Below are 21,540 nucleotides of genomic sequence, written 5' to 3' on the forward strand. Positions count from 1 at the left end.
TTATGAAATATTTCTTCGAATCTCAATAATTTTTACATAATTTTGCATTCATTATTAATGCAAATGTTTCGCATTTGAATTTTCGCAAACTTTGCATTTGCGTTTAAATTTAGATGTTAGATAATTTTTTTGTTTTGACTTCCTATTTATCAGGTGCTATGTGAATTGTTACTGGAAATTAACGAGAATTCCAGGTTTTAATGCTGCTAGGGTCGTTACCGTAACTGATCTTCTCCTTCTCCTCGCTTCGGTTTCCTCAATACTGAGGGTCGTGACCACTTCCTCGGAACAAGAGTTTGCTGTGGATAACTCGCCATTTCGCTATTTGTGGTGCAATGCGTCTACCTAGTGTTTCCCCAGGTCCTTGAGTATTTCAGCTGTGATATGTTCTTGTCCTGGTGCTTTCTTAGTTTTTAGTTAATCAATAGCCGCGACCACGCCATTACGGATCCTACCGATCCATTAACGGGGCTTTTAGGTACATCAAGCACCGGTCACTGTCTTCACCGAACCCGTCGCTTGCGACGAAGGGCTCGCCGAGTATATCCACCCATAGACAAAAACCACTGAATTTCTCGCCAGATCTTCTCAGTGGGTCGGGTTTCCGATCCGGTGGTAGATTCTGCGAAGCACTGCTCTTACTAAAGACAGTGTTAGCAACACTTTCGATTTGAGCCCCGTGAGCTCACCTACACGTTAAGGAGAAGCTAAAATAGCCTCTCAAGGCCAAAACATCAAAAAAGGAAAATAAAACCCACGACTATTTCGAATCGCAAGAAGTTGGTTTCCAGATCCAGACTAGCCAGCCCACGGAATCATAGTCCGCTATATTAAGCATTTTAAATAGTCGTTCACAAGGTCCGTAACTGAGTAGGTATAGGTACCTATAGAAATTTGATTTGAGGCACGACAATTTTTTTTACAACAAACATGTGTATTCAGTTAATCTTGACATCCGCAATGTGGAGCACATTAACTGTAAATGTGGAAGATCAAAAAATTAAAAAAATTAACGCAAAATTAAACCATAAAGATAATTTTAATGATTTCTAATACTTGCGAAAACTGAAGAATATGCTATAGGTACGTGCCAGGGTTCAAAATGCATCCATAGATTTTGTAGAAACAGAAATGATATTAAAAATGTCAAAAATAAATATTTAAAGTTGTTTGAATTTTTCTACATCCAGCGGCAATTGTTTTATTTATGTATTCCTTAAATTGGTGCAGGAGCTCACGGTCCATCTGATATTAAATGGTTACCGGATCCCATAGACATCTACAACGTAAATGCCGCCACCTCTCTTGAGATATGAGTTCTAAGGTCTCAGTTTTTACAGTGCAACGACTGACCTACCCTTCAAGCCGAAACGCATTACCGGTTCACGACAGAAAAAGGCAGGGTGGTGTCCTCTATTCACCTCTGTCTACTAACTTCTATTTAACACGATTTTATTAGCTTATCCTATCTTTGGAACAAAATCTTTGAACTTAATTTTCACAAACTTCAAGGCATCCGGTTTAGTTTAAAAGTTCAGAAGTATGAAGGATCGATGACAATAAAATAATTTTAATCCTATAATCCAAAATCCTGACTACAATCGACAAAATAAACAATAATCCTTTCTTTATTTTTAAATTGATAACGTTGCCTATTCTTTGAAACCAACATTTATTATTTAATGTTTTAAAATTACGAGTGATACATCTAATTAAATAATATACTTTGTAAAAAAATAACAGCCTAATCCTTTGTCTAAGCTGTTTTATGAAGACTGTTATGGAGCGAAATGAAATAAAGTAAAAATCAATTGGGATGAAATTAAAAGAAAACGAGATGATATGGGATAAAATATAGTCTCAGTAAAATGATGGTTTTTACTGAGACTTTGGAAGATCCGAAGAAGCTATGTCCAGCGGCTTTGTTCTTTGTCCCACATTTTTGCACTTTCACAGATACTGAGTAATTAATAAACCACTATTATTATAGTGATATTAAAATTGAAGAAACATTAAATTAACATTGTAAAACAATTCAGACAACTTCGTTCCTGCGTTCCCGTTATAAATCCTCAAGTTCGTATTGTTTGTTTGTATTCCCGCCAAAAAAATTGTTTTTATTCAATCTGTCAAATGGAACATAACCCATACAGTCACTTTTTTAATGCCTAAAGCTATTTTTTCAAACGAAATTATATAATAATGGTGGGAAAACTAATTGTTTTCATATTAAATTAAATTTACTGTGGAACTAAATGGTTTTTTCTGTGGAAGCGTGCGTGCTTCGCAACCATAAAGATTGGTCTGCCTATGGGTTTGTTTATCCGAATCTTGGTACGTCTGCTTAACAACTTCGCAAAAAGAACCGAATATAGGGCCGCACTGCATCGCAGTGTAATTGATGCACGTATTTCAATCTCGTCTTTCCTGTTATTAGTGTCTATTACAGAGCAGCCAAGGTATCCGAATTTTACTACTCCCTTGTACTTCGTATTTCCCACAAACGGTCTTCTCGCTTTAAAACTATTATGTAAAACGTCTATTAAAATTAAGAATGTTCATTGATGGTCAGAAGGGCAGGAAGGGGAATTTCCCTTCGATTCTCTTAAACGAAACGCGATTTAGATAACATCACATATGTTTTGAGTTTATGTATTTTTAACGTGACAAACTATTCTTTTCTGCAAATCATTATTTCCATACGAATTTGTGGCCACTTCCTCTCAATCGATAACATCATATTAATATTAGTCAACGCCAGAACTCAAGTTTTAGTCAAATGCTGTTACTAGCATCAGTGCAAATTCACGATAATCAAAAGAATATGAATGTAATCATTGATAATGATATCAAAGGGAAAAATGGACCAACAGAAGTATGTGGGTCAAAAAATATTTTCAAAAACTAAACATTAAAATGGCGCTACTGTGCCAAAAAAGACAAAATTTTAAAACAAACAAATACTTAACATGAATTAGTTGTGGGATGTCTAGTAGTTCTAGCATAGAACTACCATCCGTCTCTTCCGGTTAGGGTCAAAAATGGCAACTAAGTAATTCACCAGAGTATTCTTGAGTATTAAAGTAGTATTGGCAAGGCGTATTGCATAATTTGCATACCCGCACTTGTAGATACGAGTGTCTTGATTATTTAGAAGTTGCCTTGCGCGTAGTAATCTACGTTCCGATTTCAATGTCAAAAACTGGAACTATCAATATAAGTAGTATCATATATATGTGAATATAAATAGGCATGATGACTAATTTTCAAAATCTATTCTATGATATTCAGAAGTATCTATTAAATCAAAAATATATCATATTTCTGCAGAAAATAAAGGTTTTCATGCAATAAAATGAAATTTAAATTTAAAGTTTCTATTTCGCGCAAAAACGCTGTTCAGTGTCATGGCGTCTGTCATTACGTCACAGCTCGATAAACTTCAGTACGTCAATAGTAAACATTAGATGCTTGTTTATTAAATCAAGTTATTTTGCGTAATAAATATGAATTCAAAAGTGTATAAGTGTTGTGTGGTCCCTCGGTGCACTAATACATCTATAAAAACCCCGAAAAAGTTATTTGTTTACGTCCCAAATAACAAAACAATGAGATATAAATGGTTGACTCTTGCACGGCGAGATCCAAAAGGTTTAAGTGTAAATTCTTCAATTTATTTCTGTGAAGATCATTTTGATGTAAGTTTGTACATATTTCGTAAATTTTACAATGCTGCGTGACCTTAATTGAGGTCTAAAATTTCATAAGATCAATATTTTCTGTGAGTACAATATATTTCTTGAATAACGAGTAATCTTTGTTTCAATGAATGCTTTATTCATTTTCCAGTTACCACATGATATGGACAATTATATGGAATATCATGTAATGGGTTCGGTGTCGCAAATTCGCATGAAACCAGACTGTATTCCCACAAAATTTGAATGCCAGATAGATAGAAGAAAACGAACAGCTAATACGAAAGAACGACCGTACATTGTCAAGAAACAAAGACTGGCACTAATTGAAGAATTTGAAAAAAGTTTGGAGAAAAAAAGCATTACTAATAAACATTTAGAGCTTGGAGAAGCTTCATCCAGCAGTTCAGGTACCTACTTATGTGTTTAGATTTCAATATATTAAAGATTAATTTTATTTACTATTTACCATAATTTATCAATACAGACAATAACCATTAAAATAATTGTCTGTTGTCATATATATATCTAATATTTTAACCCACTAAAACATTCATTTAAGGAAAAAGTAAATTATAAAATAACTACTAAATACTTTGTCAACATTGTTTGATTCATTGTTTGTAAAAAAGTGCAGATTGTATTTACCTAGGTATGTTCTTAAGTCCTGCATTTTATTTGTGTCTAATAATTTGCTATTTTTACTTTTTAGTTTTGCATGACAACAAAGAAGAAAATTTAACAGAAAACATTGCCTCGAGAACTGCTGATAAGTCTATTCAAGTATTTATTACTCACAAGTTTAGAAGTAAAGCCGTTCAAACAGAAAATAAATTAAAAAATCAGATGACATCACCCTTGAAACCTCATACCCATTCTGTTTCTACGTCACCATTTAAAGTTATAAGAGGAAATTTCACATCGCCATGGACATCCAAATTACATAAACCTTCAAGGCAAATATATCCCCCCGAAGATCAATCTGATAGTGATACTTCTTTTACATCATCTGTAATGCACAGAGAATCATCAACATCAACAGTATCTCTCCAAATGAAATCTATATCAGACTGCAGTGAGATGATACAAGATGATAAAAAACAGGAGGAATCTAAAATTCTGCAATGTACCTTGTTTAAAATTACAAAGAGCCCGCGTTCTTACATTGGGGTTCCTAAAAGCTGTTACTACTTAATTGACTTAATAGAAAAACATACAAAGATTCCTGCTAACAATATACTCATGTGTCTAAAGAAAATTAGATTAAATAACCCATTTAGAGAGCTTGCTGATGACTTTACAATGACTCCAAGTCATGCTAGCAAAATATTTTTTAAAAATATACCTTTATTAGCAAGTGTCATGCGTCCTTTCCTTGTTAATTTAAATAAACATTCCATAAAAAGTAATTTACCTATGGCTTTTAGGCATAAATATCATAATGTCAGTTGTATCATAGACTGCTTAGAAATAGAGGTACAAAAGCCTTCAAAGGCCTTGCATCAGTCGCTGACATGGTCAGAATATAAAAAGGCCAATACTATTAAGTATCTTGTATCCTGCACTCCCAATGGTTTAGTTAATTATATTTCACATGGTTTTGGAGGTCGAATCACAGACACATGTTTAGTGGAATCTTGTGACTTTGTAAAGTGCTTGCAATCAGGCATGCGTGTGATGGCTGACAGAGGTTTTAAGCATGTGGAGCAATATTTACACAGAGAGAGAGTGCAACTAGTAAGACCTCCAAGTGTTACAACAGGGGAAAAACTTTCTAGAGCTGAAGCAAGGGAAACCAAACAAATTGCTAGTTTGCGGATCCATGTAGAGCGAGTGATTCGGCGATTGAGAGAATTTAACATGTTAAAGCCACATGCATGTCTAAATCACAATCTTATCAAAGTACTTGATGATGTTATTACCATTGCCTGTGGTTTAATTAATTTACAAGATTCTTTGATTAAATAAAACTATAGATTAATTTAAAGCTGTTTTATTTTAAAGTACCAATAATTAAATTGCACTTTGACATAAGATAGGATACATGTTATCTTTCCATAAAGAAATTAACACTTTGACAAAATCAGATACATATTGTTCATTAAATTTCACCTCTATTATATCAACATTTTTATTTTCATTATATTTGTAATCAGCTACACAATAATAACCATTTTTACAGCCTGTCAAAAGCATTTGTAGCTGCATCTGCACATAGTATTTTTTTGTGGGTTTCCCATTAATAACATAATTTTTATATGTCTTTTCACTCGTTGGGCACTTAATTTCAATTATATTGTCATCACAGATCCCATCAGGTGATGCTGCTATAATTGGATATTTTTTACAAAGCATTAGCCCACATTTTTTTATTTTTTTTCCCAGTATGCTGCTTACTGTTTGCCTCACTTCATTCTCCAACATTCTACCGCGTTTCATGGCCCATGTATCTGGAATTTTCCCTCCCATTATCAATGAAATCAAGGTGCCATCAGTGGTTTTGCACCTACTGAATTCAAAAGCTCGTGAAGCTGTCACTCTGCCATACCTCAATTCATACCAAAGCGAGCTTTTATGTTGTTCTCTAGTTGCTTCCTCAACTTTTATAATATCTTCATTAGTTAACACAACTTTTTCAAAAAAGGTGTCACAGGATTTTTCTTTGTATTTCTGTACCAGTTTATGCATTGATAATCTTTCTAATGTATCAGGAAAATAGTCTGCTTGATACTTAAGTACCTCACAGTCACTAAGCTTACGTTTCTTCCCTTCTTCTATAAATTTTGTAAACACACCACTATTTGATGGTAAGCTTGGTTTGCCATTATATAATTGTTTAGAAGTTATATATTTTATTGTGGTACCAACACCTGATAGCTTTGATTTTCTCCAGTAGCACTCCACAGATGTACAGGAAGGCTCCTCACTTCGGCGATGGACCCACATGAGAAAAGCTACAGCATGTTTGCAGCCTCCTTGCGAAGCAACACAGCCATGGCATTGCACAGATTTCACTACTTCATCCTCTTCGTCGACTATAAGTGTTACTAAGTACAATTTTGCGTGGACCTTATGCTCAGGGCAAAGTTTTGCCTTGACGGTGCACAGACTTCCTTCGCGTTTCAGCTGCACATAACTTACAGCGTCATCGCCATAAGATGGCCTTGAGGATCTAAAACAAAGAAATTTATATGTAAGCAATATCATATAATATGGTATAGTTGTTTAAAACTATTTTTTTATAACATAATAAAAACAATACATTTTATAACATAACCTAAACCTAATACCCAAACGGCACATATACCTATGTAGGTAGACATTTTAAACGCTAAAAATAGTGATTAAGTTATGAAGATTTAATGTACTTACATAGAAGTTTTGATGCTTCTAAATTCTGCTGAACAGAAGTCTTTATTTGAAGCTAGGAACTCTCCGACCATCAATGAATCAACTCTAGGCAAATTAGCGGAATTTGCCTTGTTAAATCCTTGTTCCATGGCTGATGTATTTTGTGAAAATGATAAACAACGATTATAAAATGTATTTTAGCGACAGGTAATGCGAAAACAATAGTTTTTTTGTTAAGATTGCAGTGATCGCGAGCAAGCTCAAACGAAACAAGATGACGTTTATTAAGTTGTGACGTAATTCACTCTGATTGGTGTTTAAGCTATCATGGCTGATTGTTGTATTTTGTAGATTTATTTTAACAAATAAATCATCAATCTCGTCATTAATATGAGAATAAATACAATTTTCAAAATCCGTGAATCCTGTTTCATTAGATCAGTTAATATTTTGGCGATACTTGACTACTGTCATCATGCCTATTGGCTACCTACATAATAAGTTAATTATTCGACACTATATTCTTCGACATTATATTTTGAGTTGTTTTTTAATTCTTATTTCCAGGAGCGTACTGCATGTAAAAAAATTTAACCTGATGAAACTAAAAAATATAAATATCATTAAGCGGCCAATGGTCTTGTTTCCAGCTAATTTAAAAATCTTAGGCTTAAAGGTTCGTATTCGTGTGGCACTATCTAAAATACGCTATAAAATGGCGTCGTTCGTGTATCGTTTGATGACCTCGTAGATTATTTTTCGTGCTCGTTACATTAGCGTTACGTAGCATTTATTTATAACGAATAGTAAACAAAATCAGTAAAAGTATTTATTGATATATCATTAACGAATAAGTAAAATTCTTATTAAACAAATGTAAGTTACAAACTAATTCACTTGTCAATCCATATCCTGCAATAGGTCTCCCGTAACGGTTGAAAAATGCAAATAACCCGTGCTAGGATGTTAACATTGCTCCTTTGCTTACAGTCGAAATATCTCTAAACGTGTATGAGTGCAATGTCCGAGGAGACAGAGCGCCATGGTGAGGCAGCGTGTGAAGGCAGCACCGGTGGTGGTGACACGAACTCCATCCGAGTGTTATTGACCCCGCAGCAGCTAGACGCTGCTTCTGCCGATGCGCTCCGCTCCGCGTGGAAATCCCAGGACTCGTACATTGATCACCTCGAAAAGTTGAATAAACAGTTGGAAGGTATATAAGAGAATAACGAGCTAAGCCGCATCGGTCGGCGCTCGGTCATACCGCGAGTTCTCATGTATCTGTATATCGACAATACTTTAACTAAAATTAGTGATCTAATGAAAATGTTCTGTGATGTTGAAATTGTTTAGTTCGTAAACGTGTAGAAGGTGTATTTAGGTGTTTGGTAAAGGTGAAGATCAAGATATGGTGTTTGGTGGTGAGCCAGTGGAGTGTTTAGTGGAAGTGTTATCTCCAGTTTGTCCTGGAGTGATGTTCAGTGTTGTTACATACACAACTTCGGTAAATCCAGAAAGCAACGCAGTCCAGTTTTTTGCAAATGAAAAAGTAAATATATTTTCAATTGTTTTGCCATATTAGATAAGGTTTGTTTGTGCAGCTTTGTTATCTATCATCTTAATCTATATTTATCTACCCTTTTTTTGTACATTTAGGTACATACATCATTACTATAAATTCTGCATAAGTATAGGTTATTGAAAGTGAAATCAAATAACGTAAAATGTAAAAATATAAAGTAAGGTATTTGTAGACTTGATATTTAGAAATCAAGCCTTACTATTAACCTTATTGGAATGGACTTAGGTTAATAATAACAAAAATCACATAATCAACCTACATACCGATAAAAAATATACCAATTTGATTTTACTTCCTAAATAAGTAATTGTTTTGCTTCATTAAGTATTTATGTATTATTTACAGTTAATTATATTTTCAAGTGTATAAATAAATATGAATTATGTTTGGGCATCATTATTGAATGTAACTGAAATTAAGGCATTTATACTTTTTTAAACTAATGGGTGAACAAAGTTTCATCTATAGTGCTCACAACCTAATCACTGGTAGTAATGAGTTCAGAATGTAAATTTGCTTGTATTTTGGTTATGTATGGTTTTTTTTACTGTGCGTTATGCACTTTAAAATAAACAACCAGAAATTAAATAAAGGAAATATTTAATGTAATTGTATAATATGCTATGCTGTTTAAGAAAAGCAAATTAAAAAACCAAGTAAATGAATACTGAAAAGCATATTTACTGTCTACACATGTTCATCAATATTTTTTGTACTCACAAAATCATAAAATACTAACTGAAAAGGTGAAAAGTAAAATTTTTATTTTCGTCTATTTCACAAGAAAATAAATAAGCAACATTGCACATAATACATATAATTTTTAAAGTTTGGCATACAAAAAAATAAAAAATTAGAATGTGACATTTTTTATTTGAAAAATACATTTAAAGGCCTAGAACTGTTACAAAATGAATACATACAAATAACATGAAATTAACACTAATAATATACACAATTTTTTACTAGTAACTTTAAGAAAAATCTACAAGAAGCCATTTGATTTACATAATCTTAAACATTAAATATTAGATTTATAAAAAAAATGCATTTACGATATAGCACATGCACATGCTTAACACCAATATTTTAAAAGCCTTTGTTTTTAATTATAATTGTCACTAATAAAATACACATACTTAATTAAAAACCAATGCTTTATGAATGTATGATTGCCACGTTTTACTCCTTAAAGTTAGATCAGAAGTGTTCCCATACATTTATAATTTATCATAATTCATTGTTGCACATTCATCTCACAATGTTTTTCTAATATATAATAAAAACAAAATCCACAATTTTTATAATTTAGTTAAGGTGTTGTCGATTTTACAAATTGTTAAAATAATTATTTATCATCATTTAATATTGAAATGTTTTTACTGTTACGGTTTTATTGTTAAATAACAAAATAAAGTAACTAAATGTATAGTATTGTAGATTTCAGTATTTTGTAATACCAATGAATGAACACAATGTATATTTGTAGTAATACTGAATATCCATATCAGACTTCAGTAATGTTCCATTATGTGCAGGAGGCTTGGAAAAGGCGAAAGAGATAGAGGATAAAATAAAACAGCAATATGCAGAGTCACAACACAGAGAGAAAGTACTTGTTCGGAGGCTCGCTGCCAAGGAGCAAGAAATTCAGGATTATGTTGTAAGTTCTACCTTAGCTCATGAGAAATTGGATATGATTACTTAAAGAAGGTATAGACCAATGACACCCAACCCACTGAGTTTCTCTCCGGATCTTCTCATTGGGTGATCGTGATTCCAATTCCAATGGTATATTTACCTGAGAACAACAAAAAATATATTTGAATATTCTCTCGGGATGGTTCCCATGAGCTTACCTATCTTTTAACATGCAACCAGAATAGCCCCTCGAAACTGCTATCAAATTGTAAGCAAAAAAAACATCAAATCTCATTATTCTACTGCTATCTATAGGTCCAGTTAGAACTTACCAGATTGTGCTTTGGCTGTTCCAGCTAATATGATTTAAGGATTTAACTGCTTTCATTTAGATGAAAGCAACTGCATGATTGCTATTAAACATTTTACAAGTTTGCGAACATTTATCTAAATTTTTGTCTTGCATATTATCTGAAAAGTGCACTTTTTGTAACTGTAAATTGTTTACTATTTCGTTTTGTTGGAACTTTGATTCCATGTTATCTAATACTATCAAAATGAATTTACAGATCACTTTAATTTCAGTCTGGGACTACCAATGAACCGCTTTTCTATTACCTTTAATAACAATATCATATAACCTTGTGTCTGTGTCAAAAGATAATAATTCTACAAATAGTCAATGTGCCCACCATATAGTTTGTTAGCATGCAGAATGAGAATAGCTTATGACGCAACTTGCATTGACTTTTGCGAGTGTCAATGATATCTGTTTAAGATGTCCATAGGCTCTTATACCAAACAGTTAACAAAACACATTTAAGTGGACTTTAGAAATGAAGAGTAGAATATAACTATTTGGGAAAAACATCTGATAAAGTCGACTTGTTGCCCTATATTTACCCAGTCTTGTAACCATAATCTGTAATATTATTTAAATTTAACACAAAATGAGATTATGTCTGTAAAAATAAAATAAAAACTGTTTTAGAGTCAAATAACGGAATTGAAATCTTCGCATGCAAGTCTAAATGGTCGATCAACTCTTCTTGATCCAGCTGTCAATGTACTTATTTTAAGACTCAAACAAGAACTAACTTCAACAAAAGCTCGGTTGGAAGAAACGCAAAATGAACTTTCCGCATGGAAGTTTACTCCTGATTCAAATACAGGGAAGAAATTAATGGCAAAGTGCAGACTGTTACACCAAGAGAATGAAGACTTAGGACGAATGACATCTAGTGGCCGGATAGCAAAGTTGGAAGGTGATCTAGCACTGCAAAAGAGCTTTAGTGAAGAAGTCAAGAAATCACAATCAGGTATTACTAACAGTTAGAATTATATTTGAATTATCTAGAATTATTAAAATTTTGCATTTCAAATATTTCATCCTAGAATTTCATAACATTATTATGATATTAGAGAGAGAAAAAAAAAACATTGCAAACATATTTAGCTTAACAACAATTGTAAAATTTACAGAATTGGATGAGTTTCTACAAGAGTTAGATGAGGATGTGGAAGGCATGCAGAGTACAGTTTTTTTTCTACAACAAGAATTACGCGCGTCCCATGCGACCGTGAACGGTAACCGACCGTCTCCCGCTGACAAAAGGACTTATTCAGGCAGTGAGTGTAGCGACACTCCCGTCGGTAAAAGGAGACGAGGATCGGTGCTGTCCCTAGAATATAACGAAGAAGAAGAACCCCTTACGGTCGCAAATGGCGACGCGGAGTAGCCCAGGATTCTAGTGTTCGATATTTCAACACGTTCTATTAAAACAAACTAGTGAAACTTGTGAACCACTATGATATATGTTTAGCCTGTTATGGCTCGTTTCGTAGACTCAAAATTAATTAATTAAAATCATTGAGTGAGTGAATATCATTATGTATTAAAGGTGAATCGCAGATACAGTGTCAATCACTCATAATAAAAAACGTGAATGCTTAGGTATTAGCACGTAAAGTGTACACTTCAAAATAAACTTATGTACTTTCGTTAGAAGACATAACATAAACAAATGTGTCATTTTCTATTGACAATGAATTGGTGATGATTGTGTCAAACGTGGATATGAGACTAAGTAAAAGTATATAGTTTACTATTAATGCACAACAGTGGACCATGTGATCACATTGAATAGTGAATTGTTTTTGACATTGTTTTATACATAAGATATTAAAATGAGACACTCAGTTGACAATTTTATAATTTATTTATGAATAAGTGGATTGATTGTGATAATATATTAGAGAAATCTTTGAATAAAAAAATGTGGATATATTCTTTGCTGAATTGATTGTTTCGTGGCAGGGGTCACTTGCCATAGAGTCAAAGGAATGTTTGGGTCTGTCTGTTGCAACAACTAACAATTACGTAACACCAAGCCTAATGCATAATTTTTATTGTTTATCACATTTTTATTAGATTTACGTGAGTTTCTATGAAATGTTTCTATTTTCAAATTTAATGATTGTACATAGAGATATGTTAATAAACATATATAACTTGCAGCATTACTTTAGTATCATTTGATTCATACCAATGAATAAATTTTACTTGTCCCACAGATACCATACAATACATCAGTTTTAAACTGATATTATTTTTAAATTCTGCGTTTTCGGAGGCAGTTCCAGTGCACCATATGTATAATAGTACATAGTGTAATTTTAATAAACATAACAAGCCATAACTTTTCAAGAGACTTACATTAACTTTAATCAATAATGTATTAATGATTGTTATCCCTTTACCCCCCTTTAAGAAGCCCCTGTCAAAAAAACTAGGTTAATAAATAACTAAATTCTTAAAAACTCCCTAAATTTAGGAACCCGATAATTTTATTGCTTACGTATTTGTTTCTTCGCCGAAAAAGTTGTCATTTTTTGCATTTTAATTGGTTGGAAAAATACTTCATCAACCGATATAAAGTTTGGCCATAATTTAGTATTTACTGTTTAGCAACTAGCCCTTCTGTACTGAGAACACGTATTTAATGTCAGAACTGAAGACTTCGAAAATTACACGAAAGCGGATATAGGCTGTCATAGGAATCCATTAATCTGCAGATTATGATGAGATGAAATTAGAAAGGCCTTAAGGCACCAAGTAATCCTACCATCCAAAATAAAAAATTAAAATACAAAATCATGCACAGCATCCAAACTTTTAATACCTTCTTTTGAGGTTTTAACAGTTTGAAAGTTAAAGCAATGAAATTGACGTCCTTTGTATTTGAGTAATAAGTATATTGTAAATAAATCAAGATTGATGTCAGTGTGCTTATTGCGAGTTTTTTAACGTTCTCGATAGCGTAAAAGTTAGCTCATATTTGTATGGATTGGGAACGCTTGCCTATGTTGGCCGCTAGGGGCGCTGTTCCAACTGCATACAAAATAGGGCTAACTTTTACGCTATCGAGAACGTTAAAGAGCTCGCACTAAGCACACAGACGTAAAATTATGATCTTTATTTATGTCTAGTCCGATATTTTGTGTAAATGGTTTCCTAAAGAGCACTAGGAGCTTGTAGGGAAAACTGGTTTGATAGCAGTTTTTGTCTGTGGCGACATCTGTAGACTCAGGGAATTCGAGTTCAAATGAATCCCGGTAGAGACATCACTATACTTTGAGCTGTTTTGAGCGCGAATTGCCCATTGAGTTTCTTGCCGGATCTTCTCAGTGGGTCGCGTTTCCGATCCGGTGGTAGATTCTGCGAAGCATTGCTCTTGCTAGGGCCAGTGTTAGCAACACCTCCGGTTTGAGCCCCGTGAGCTCACCTACACGCCAAGGAGAAGGTGAAATAGCCTCTCAAGGCTATCAGCATAGGTAGGAAAAAAAAATATATAACGTCTAATAAAAATAATCTTTTTAAAACCCGAGTACATATTTTAAGACAATATTCGAACTGTCAGTCTACCGAACAGGCCCGATGGTAAATAGTACCTAATACGAAATAATCAGTCACGCTTTCTATAAACCTCTGTAGGCTTAGTGCGAGTTTCAAAAATGGAATCGATTGACTCGCATCGAGTGTACGCTCTTCACGGTGAAACGTGCGGAGCTCTGAGTGCGAGTTACTGGATTTGCAGGACGTTTATTCATCTTGAGAAGCGATATTTTTTTTCTTTTATGTTGGTAGCACGCAAGGGTTTTTTTAAGGCGTTTAATTGAAATGCCAAGCTTTCTAACGATATTTATAATTATTCGAGTAATGGGTAATGTACCTGTGCTTAGTGCGAGTTTTTTTATTTACTCAGTCGATGTTAATGATATGTTTAATTTGTGTGAGGTTGTATCAGTGCCACCTAGTGGTAAGCTTATGAATCTCATTTTGTGGGAGAGAGAAGGTTTGTTTATGTTGCTGTCTCATGTATCGAATAGCTTTACCGAAGTGAGCCTCTCGATTATTGTATGTGCGAGTGCGAGTTGCAAATTAATGGATTTTGAGAGTATTTCTTCACTTTCAAGCAAGTTAAGTAGTCACTAAAAATTTTGCCGTGAAACCAATACAATATCAAGATTTTTTCTTTCGTTTTTAATAATAACGTTGTTTTTTAAGGTTTTATCTATTCTAATGGTTTATACACATATATTTTTTCGGTTAGAAAATTTTATAAACTTCTAGCTAGTTGCAAATACATATTAATTCTTTGCTTTTTCATTTAATTCTTATTAAATCATTGCTTTTTTTTAAAGAGTTGTTTGATGAGAGAGAGAGAGTGAGATAGAGTTGTTTTTTTTTTTATTGCTTAGATGGATGGACGAGCTCACAGCCCACCTGATGTTAAGTGGTTACTGGAGCCCATAGACATCTACAACGTAAATGCGCCACCTCGAGATATAAGTTCTAAGGTCTTAGTATAGTTACAACGGCTACCCCACCCTTCGAACCGAAACGCATTACTGCTTCACGGCGGAAATAGGCGGGGTGGTGGTACCTACCCGTGTGGACTCCCAAGAGGTCCTACCACCAGTGAAAGAGTATTCTTTATTGTACACAAAATGAATAAATATTGTGAAACATTCTTTCTTGGTCTTATCGCTAAGAGTGATCTCTTCCAGACAATCATTAGATGGGCAAGAATAATTTCGAAATGAATTGCACACTGTGTACCTATCTATTATAGAAATATATACACACGCGCACATTAACACACACACACGCGCGCGCAATATACATATTTACAGGTACATACGTACAGATTTATATTTATAAATTATATAGAAATTTGAACAATGTAATAATAATTTTGCTTCTTTACACATTTATAAATAAGGATGGATGCTCGTAATAATTTTAGTATATTTGGGCCACCTACTGAAGATCATCAACACTATTACCGTAAATACAATCATTTTATAAACGTTCAACGGGTAAATGATTAAACCTATGTAAAACATAATTTCTTTAATTAAAAAAAGCTGAAATAATTACCTATTCCAAGATTAATTATGTTAAGTATGTCTAAATATGTAATTACAATTAAATAAATTCTATAATAAACTTCTAATTCTAATACTTCTATTAAAGTTACTAAAAAAATATGTTTATGCTGGGCAGTTTTCGTGTATTTTAAAGGTTACGCCATTACGGCAAAGTTTGTTTACGAAATTGCACCCTTAGAATGGAAGTGGTATAACTAAAAAATTTAAGATTAGTTTTATATTTCAAAACACTTATGTATTATTATTAAGAACCTACATTTTAAGTAGGTAATACGTGAAGCAAAAATGTTGTTCTCCTTTTTACGAAAATTGCGCTAACGGAGAAGTATGAAATTTCCCACACTTATAGAGAATATAGAGAAGTAGTGCAGATTGCTAATATTTTTTTTTAAATTGTGCATAAACAATAAAAAAATAAACTAAATGAATAAAAAAACCTTACACACATTACCATGTATTTGACACACACACACACACACATGCATTTTTTTGTTTATTGATTTATCAATCTGTGGTCAAATTGAGAATAGATTAATATTTTTTGTCTTTAATATTATTTTTCTATAATGTAGCCTTGGCGACATGGAGCAATTATTATTATAGAAATGATGATAATAGAAAGGTGACAATAGAACTATAATAATGTTCAAACTTAAAATTTAAATAAATTATGGTCAAATTTCGACCACTGGACTACCATTAGTAGATAATAATAAAATCATTTATTGCCTTTCACACAGATTTAGATTATTACAGGCAGCCTACACGGAAACAACAAAAAAACAAAGCACTATTATATCATTTCTGGCAAGCAGCTCAACATTTGCACTTGTATATTATTAATAGGAATTTTATTAAGAATATTGACAATTTATGAGGAATTTGACAAGTACGGATTAGTTATAGATATATGTAGTTACATATTGTAAATTAAAATAGTTTTATAAGTGCAATAAAAAATAATTTAAATGATAAAATGATAAAGCCATACCTTTTTCCAATGTGACGATTAGAGGGTATCCTATTATTCTTTTCTATATTATTCTATCAGCTTATAAAATTAAACAGTCTCTTTTAGTCTAGAAAAGGACAAAGTACTCTTTCTGTCTTTTTCAAATAAAATGGCATGCCTTAAAGTGTTTAAACCGAAAAACTAAAAAAATACAATTATTGTATTAAAATATTGAAGTTTGCCAGAAACTAAGAATTTTGGGTTGAGCCACTTTAATTCTAAAGGTACAAAATAGTATTGAACACGTGACATTACCCGAATAATTTTGAAAGTAGTAGGTTCCCATTAAAATGCTGTTAAAATGCGTTGTATTTCATTTAGACGGTCTAATGCCAAAACATCACGTGCTACCAATATACGAGAAATAATATTATTGCTGCTCTCGGTGAATAAACGCCCTGCGAAGCGAGTAGCATATCTCAACTCACACTCACAATTCTTCATTTTTCACCGTATAGAACGTAAACTCGATTTGATTTTGATTTATTCATTTACAATTGAACAACTAGGAAAAAAAGATGAAAAGACATTTTGGAGGGACCGCGAGGAGCTAAATTGTGTGAATTGTTTTATTTTGTCTATTTAATGTTTCTTAGTTAATGCGTATTTAATATTTCTTCGTGTATAAGTGTAATTTTGAGACCGTCCTGGCCTAAAGGTTAAGGCGTCCGGTGTATTCGTATCTTGCAATGCACCGGTGTTCTAATTTCAATCAATTTTTCTAATGAAATACGTACTTATTAAATGTTTACGATTGACTTTCACTGTAAAGGAATAGCATCATGTCATAAAAATCAAACCCGCAAAATTAATTTGCGTAATTACTGGTGGTAGGACGTCTTGTGAGTCCGCACGGGTAGATATCACCACCCTGCCTATTTTTGCCGTGAAGCAGTAATGCGTTTCGGTTTGAAGGGTGGGACAACCGTTGTAACTATACTGAGACCTTAGAACTAATATCTCAAGGTGGGAGGCGGCATTTGCGTTGTAGATGTCTATGGGCTCCGGTAACCACTTAAGATTAGGTGGGCCGGGAGCTCGTGCACCCATCTATGCAATAACAAAGTAACGTGGGTTTATTAACTGTTTAGTATCTGTGAAAGTGCGAAAATTTAAAAAAATTAAACAAAACCGCTGGACGTAGCTTCTCGAAGTCTTCGAAAAGGTCCACTGAAAAAAATCTCAGTATATAATCAGCATTTTGCAGAGATTATATTTTATCCCATATATCTGATCTCATTTCATTTCATTCCATGCCAATTAATTAATGCTTCAAATTAATCAAATCCATTTCACTCCATATTATCATTTTTCATAAAAAAAGATTAGGCTTTATGGCATGATACTTTTGCCTCTCTAGTTGGAAAAATAGAACTACTAAAGAAATACTCGATCGAAACGTTAAAACCCACTAATTTGTAACACGCACTCGCACAAATGTCATTCGTGGTACTCCTTTCGGTAAAATTACTCGGTTACGAGATCACAACGTTAATATGAACTCGCACTCACAAAATAACACCGGGTACGTTTGCCGCTAGGGGCGCTGTTCCAATTGCATACAAATTTGAGCAAACTGGCTCGCTAGTGAGAGCGTTACAAAACTCGCACTAAGCACACTGAGCAAGCAGTCTTCACGCCACACCGTCAGTGCATCATCGATGTCTTCTCACAGCAAGCCAGGATGACAGCCTCAAAAGGTAAATCGGAGTCCATCTCAACGCTTTCTAGTTCTGCGGCAGCTTAGGACTGTACCATCAGCACTCGGAATCGCTAAATGCCTTACCATCACTAATTACCCAAATTTATAAATTGTGCGAAATTTATTTACCCAACATACAAAATTTCGAAAGTACCTCCCAAGGATTAATAAACGTGACATCTTTGGGTCCCCAATATTCTGCATATGTTTGCAGACTACAATTACTGGTAGGTATCTACAATATAAAACATTCTAACGAAAAAATAGGTTTGAATATGAATTATAACGTGGACGTGTTGCACAGGTACTAGCCTGAAATCTGCGAAGTATACACTAGCGTAACCTGTAATGAAATAGCCCTTGTAACTTCAACAAATCACCGATAGGGCATCGATAAGAAAAGATTTTCGCTAGAACTTGTTCCGATTTTAGAATTTTAGAACTACCGTCGGAACATTCGATGAATCTGTATGCTACCGCAGCATTACGATTTTTCTGATTGGAGAGCCATAAAAATGAAACGCAATTTTGTACAAAAACATATATTTCGTTACAACTAAAATAAAGAAGGCACCACATTTGCTTATCGTTCGGTGGGTATATAAAATTTTCACGAAAATAGTATATGACTAGAAATTTTCTAAGCTTACAGGCACAATTTGGGTTTGTGCTGGTTCTTCTTTACCCTTTAATATTAGACACTTAATTTAAAATTTAACAGAGTACCTGCTACACGTCTGTTTTTTGGAGGGCATAGTTATATGTCCAGCTGTAAACAGTAAATAACAATTCAAAAGTCCACCAAAACAGCGCTAGCATAGCAAGCGGTACGATATGCGTAGAGCAGTTCTAAATGGAGTGTTAAGTGTGGAATTGGAAAATGAAAACTTTTAGGGCTATTTTTTTTAATTACAGCCTTCGATACCATGGCGCCACCCTAAACGGTCGTTTTTCGACAGAAACTTTTATACAAATTGTGCTCCATACTGTTACCCTCCATATTTCTTATTTTGTGGCGATATTCAACTTTAATTTTATAGTATCTAAATTCAAATTGTAAAATAAATGCAAACCAGACATACCTAAGTGTGAGATTTATATAAATTTATTAACTTAATAAATCGTAACCGTTGCTCACAACCAATAAATAGTGAAGTTAATCGATCGTGGTTTAATGCGTGCTAAAGACGACCCAAAGAACGCAAGAAATATTCTTTTAATTCTTGACTATTGGAACATTTGTTATTCAGTGGCGAATTTAGGTTTAGGATCGTGAGGCTAGGCCCTAGTCTTGAACAGCGACATTTGAAGAGCCTAACTTTAAAAAGTTACTAAAATTTATAAAGCGCCTGAACATAAAAGATTTTCCCGGCTTTTCATTGAAATTGAATTTTTTCGTTCACTGCGACATTGAACTTTGCTATTTTCTCTCGCTAGTAAATTTTAAGAAAAAAATATGTAAATACGGTTTACTTAAAGAACTAATATGCTCTAAAAAGGGACATACAAGAACGGGCCTAGGACATCGTCCATCACTATCACACCCGATACCGTTGACATTTGTTTAGATCGAGTTTTCTCTGCTAAGCTGCGTCTAATTCACGACTACAAAAGATAAACCTCGCATCATATTATCAATATGCTTAAACTAAACTTAAAATACATCTTCTAATATGTCACTTACCATAAGCAAAACAAACAAAATATAAACTCCTGAAAAACATAATTGCTATAATAACCTACCAAAAAAGGAGGGTAAATTGAAAATGACCGCCTTATAAAATAAAACTGTTCAGTTTTCGCCATCTTTTTGGTAAACTCAAACTACAGTGTTCACGTGATTGAAATAATTAAACGAAGCGAAACATTTAAAAATAGTAATGAAAGTTCGTGGTTTACCGTAACTCTGCTGTTAGTGCAGCCGATGTAACGGTATACCAATATCTAAAGAAACGCTCAATCTAGACTTCGAACAACAAAATCGTAGATTGCTAATAGAAACCGGACACGAATAAAACAATTTATAAATGTAATTAAAAGGGATCTTAATTCAATTAAAACGTTTGATCAATTACATACTATTTTTGTAAAATGATAATTATTAATATAAAACACTGAACAAAATCAAATAATTTTAAGATTCGCCATGTCCAGCTAAACACAAATAAAAACGCATTATATCATAAGAGGCTAAAGGTTGTGTAGGTATTGAGTATGATAATTTTCTCTATGGCAGTTAGTTCGTCCAGTAGTTTATTACGGACGAAAATGACGTCACACATAATAAATTTATGTTCAGGTGAGTTTCGAAATTTTACGCCAAATAAAAAAGAAACTATCGGTTTCCTATTTTATTTATTTATTGATTAGGCGGCTGGACTAGCTCAACGGCCCACCTGATGTTAAGCGGTATTTGCCGGCGGGATTCGAACACCGGTGCATCGTTAGATACGAATGTAGGCACGTCTTATCGTTTAGGCCACGACGACTGCGTATTATAGAATCTTAGCGGGGAAAATTGTTCGTCACATTTTCCTAGGCGTGTGATTTATTTAATTGGACGCACAAGTGCATAATAATAAAATACTAAACTTCGATACATTATTTCGTTGAAAAAGCGGCGCGGCACGATAACCCTCATAATTCGGCCGTCTCAAGGCCTCAAGTTACATACCCGATCTAAATGACGCGACGGGGCAACGAACAGCCGCCGTCGCCCTGGACATATAATTTCTGGTCCTCCCGATCCACTCTCGGCGCATTTAGACATTCCTATCAACCGTCACCGTAAATATATTAAGTGTACAATCTATGGTCACCGTCCTCGTCAAAAGCGACAGAGTTCGGTAACTTTAACCAGACATAGCCCACTGAGTTTCTTGGCGAATCTTCTAAGTGGGTCGCGATTCCGATCCGGTGGTAGATTCAGCGAAGCACTGCTCTTGCTAGGGCTAATGATAGCAAGCTCTCTCAAGCCCTCAATCCTCAAGCTCTCTGAGCCCCGTGAGCTCGCCCATATGCAAGATAAAGCCATAATAACCCTTCAAGGCTACTGGCAGTTAGGTAGACAAAAAAAAGATACATTATTTATTATTTTTGC

At 33.8% G+C, this 21,540-nt stretch overlaps 3 protein-coding genes across 3 annotated transcripts; 2 read left to right on the forward strand and 1 right to left on the reverse strand.

The window, feature by feature from the left end:
* The first annotated feature begins 3,245 nt into the window (after window positions 1–3,245).
* Window positions 3,246–5,685, forward strand: LOC149503295 (uncharacterized). The gene is made up of 3 exons (XM_089740085.1): window positions 3,246–3,698; window positions 3,850–4,108; window positions 4,411–5,685. The coding sequence occupies exons 1-3, from the start codon at window positions 3,507–3,509 to the stop codon at window positions 5,664–5,666; spliced, it is 1,707 nt and encodes a 568-aa protein (XP_089596211.1). The 5' UTR covers window positions 3,246–3,506; the 3' UTR covers window positions 5,667–5,685.
* Window positions 5,676–7,528, reverse strand: LOC149503296 (uncharacterized). The gene is made up of 2 exons (XM_089740086.1): window positions 7,071–7,528; window positions 5,676–6,870 (listed from the first exon to the last, which is right to left on the reverse strand). Exons 1-2 carry the CDS (start codon window positions 7,196–7,198, stop codon window positions 5,712–5,714), a joined length of 1,287 nt encoding a protein of 428 aa, XP_089596212.1. The 5' UTR covers window positions 7,199–7,528; the 3' UTR covers window positions 5,676–5,711.
* Window positions 7,529–7,732: 204 nt separating this feature from the next.
* On the forward strand, window positions 7,733–12,792 carry fl(2)d (Pre-mRNA-splicing regulator female-lethal(2)D). The gene is made up of 5 exons (XM_028175863.2): window positions 7,733–7,925; window positions 8,040–8,262; window positions 10,170–10,294; window positions 11,264–11,591; window positions 11,755–12,792. Exons 2-5 carry the CDS (start codon window positions 8,061–8,063, stop codon window positions 12,009–12,011), a joined length of 912 nt encoding a protein of 303 aa, XP_028031664.1. The 5' UTR covers window positions 7,733–7,925; window positions 8,040–8,060; the 3' UTR covers window positions 12,012–12,792.
* Window positions 12,793–21,540: the final 8,748 nt, after the last annotated feature.

Source organism: Bombyx mandarina, chromosome 03 (genome assembly GCF_030267445.1).
Source record: "Bombyx mandarina strain Sakado chromosome 03, ASM3026744v2".
Taxonomy (NCBI): domain Eukaryota; kingdom Metazoa; phylum Arthropoda; class Insecta; order Lepidoptera; family Bombycidae; genus Bombyx; species Bombyx mandarina.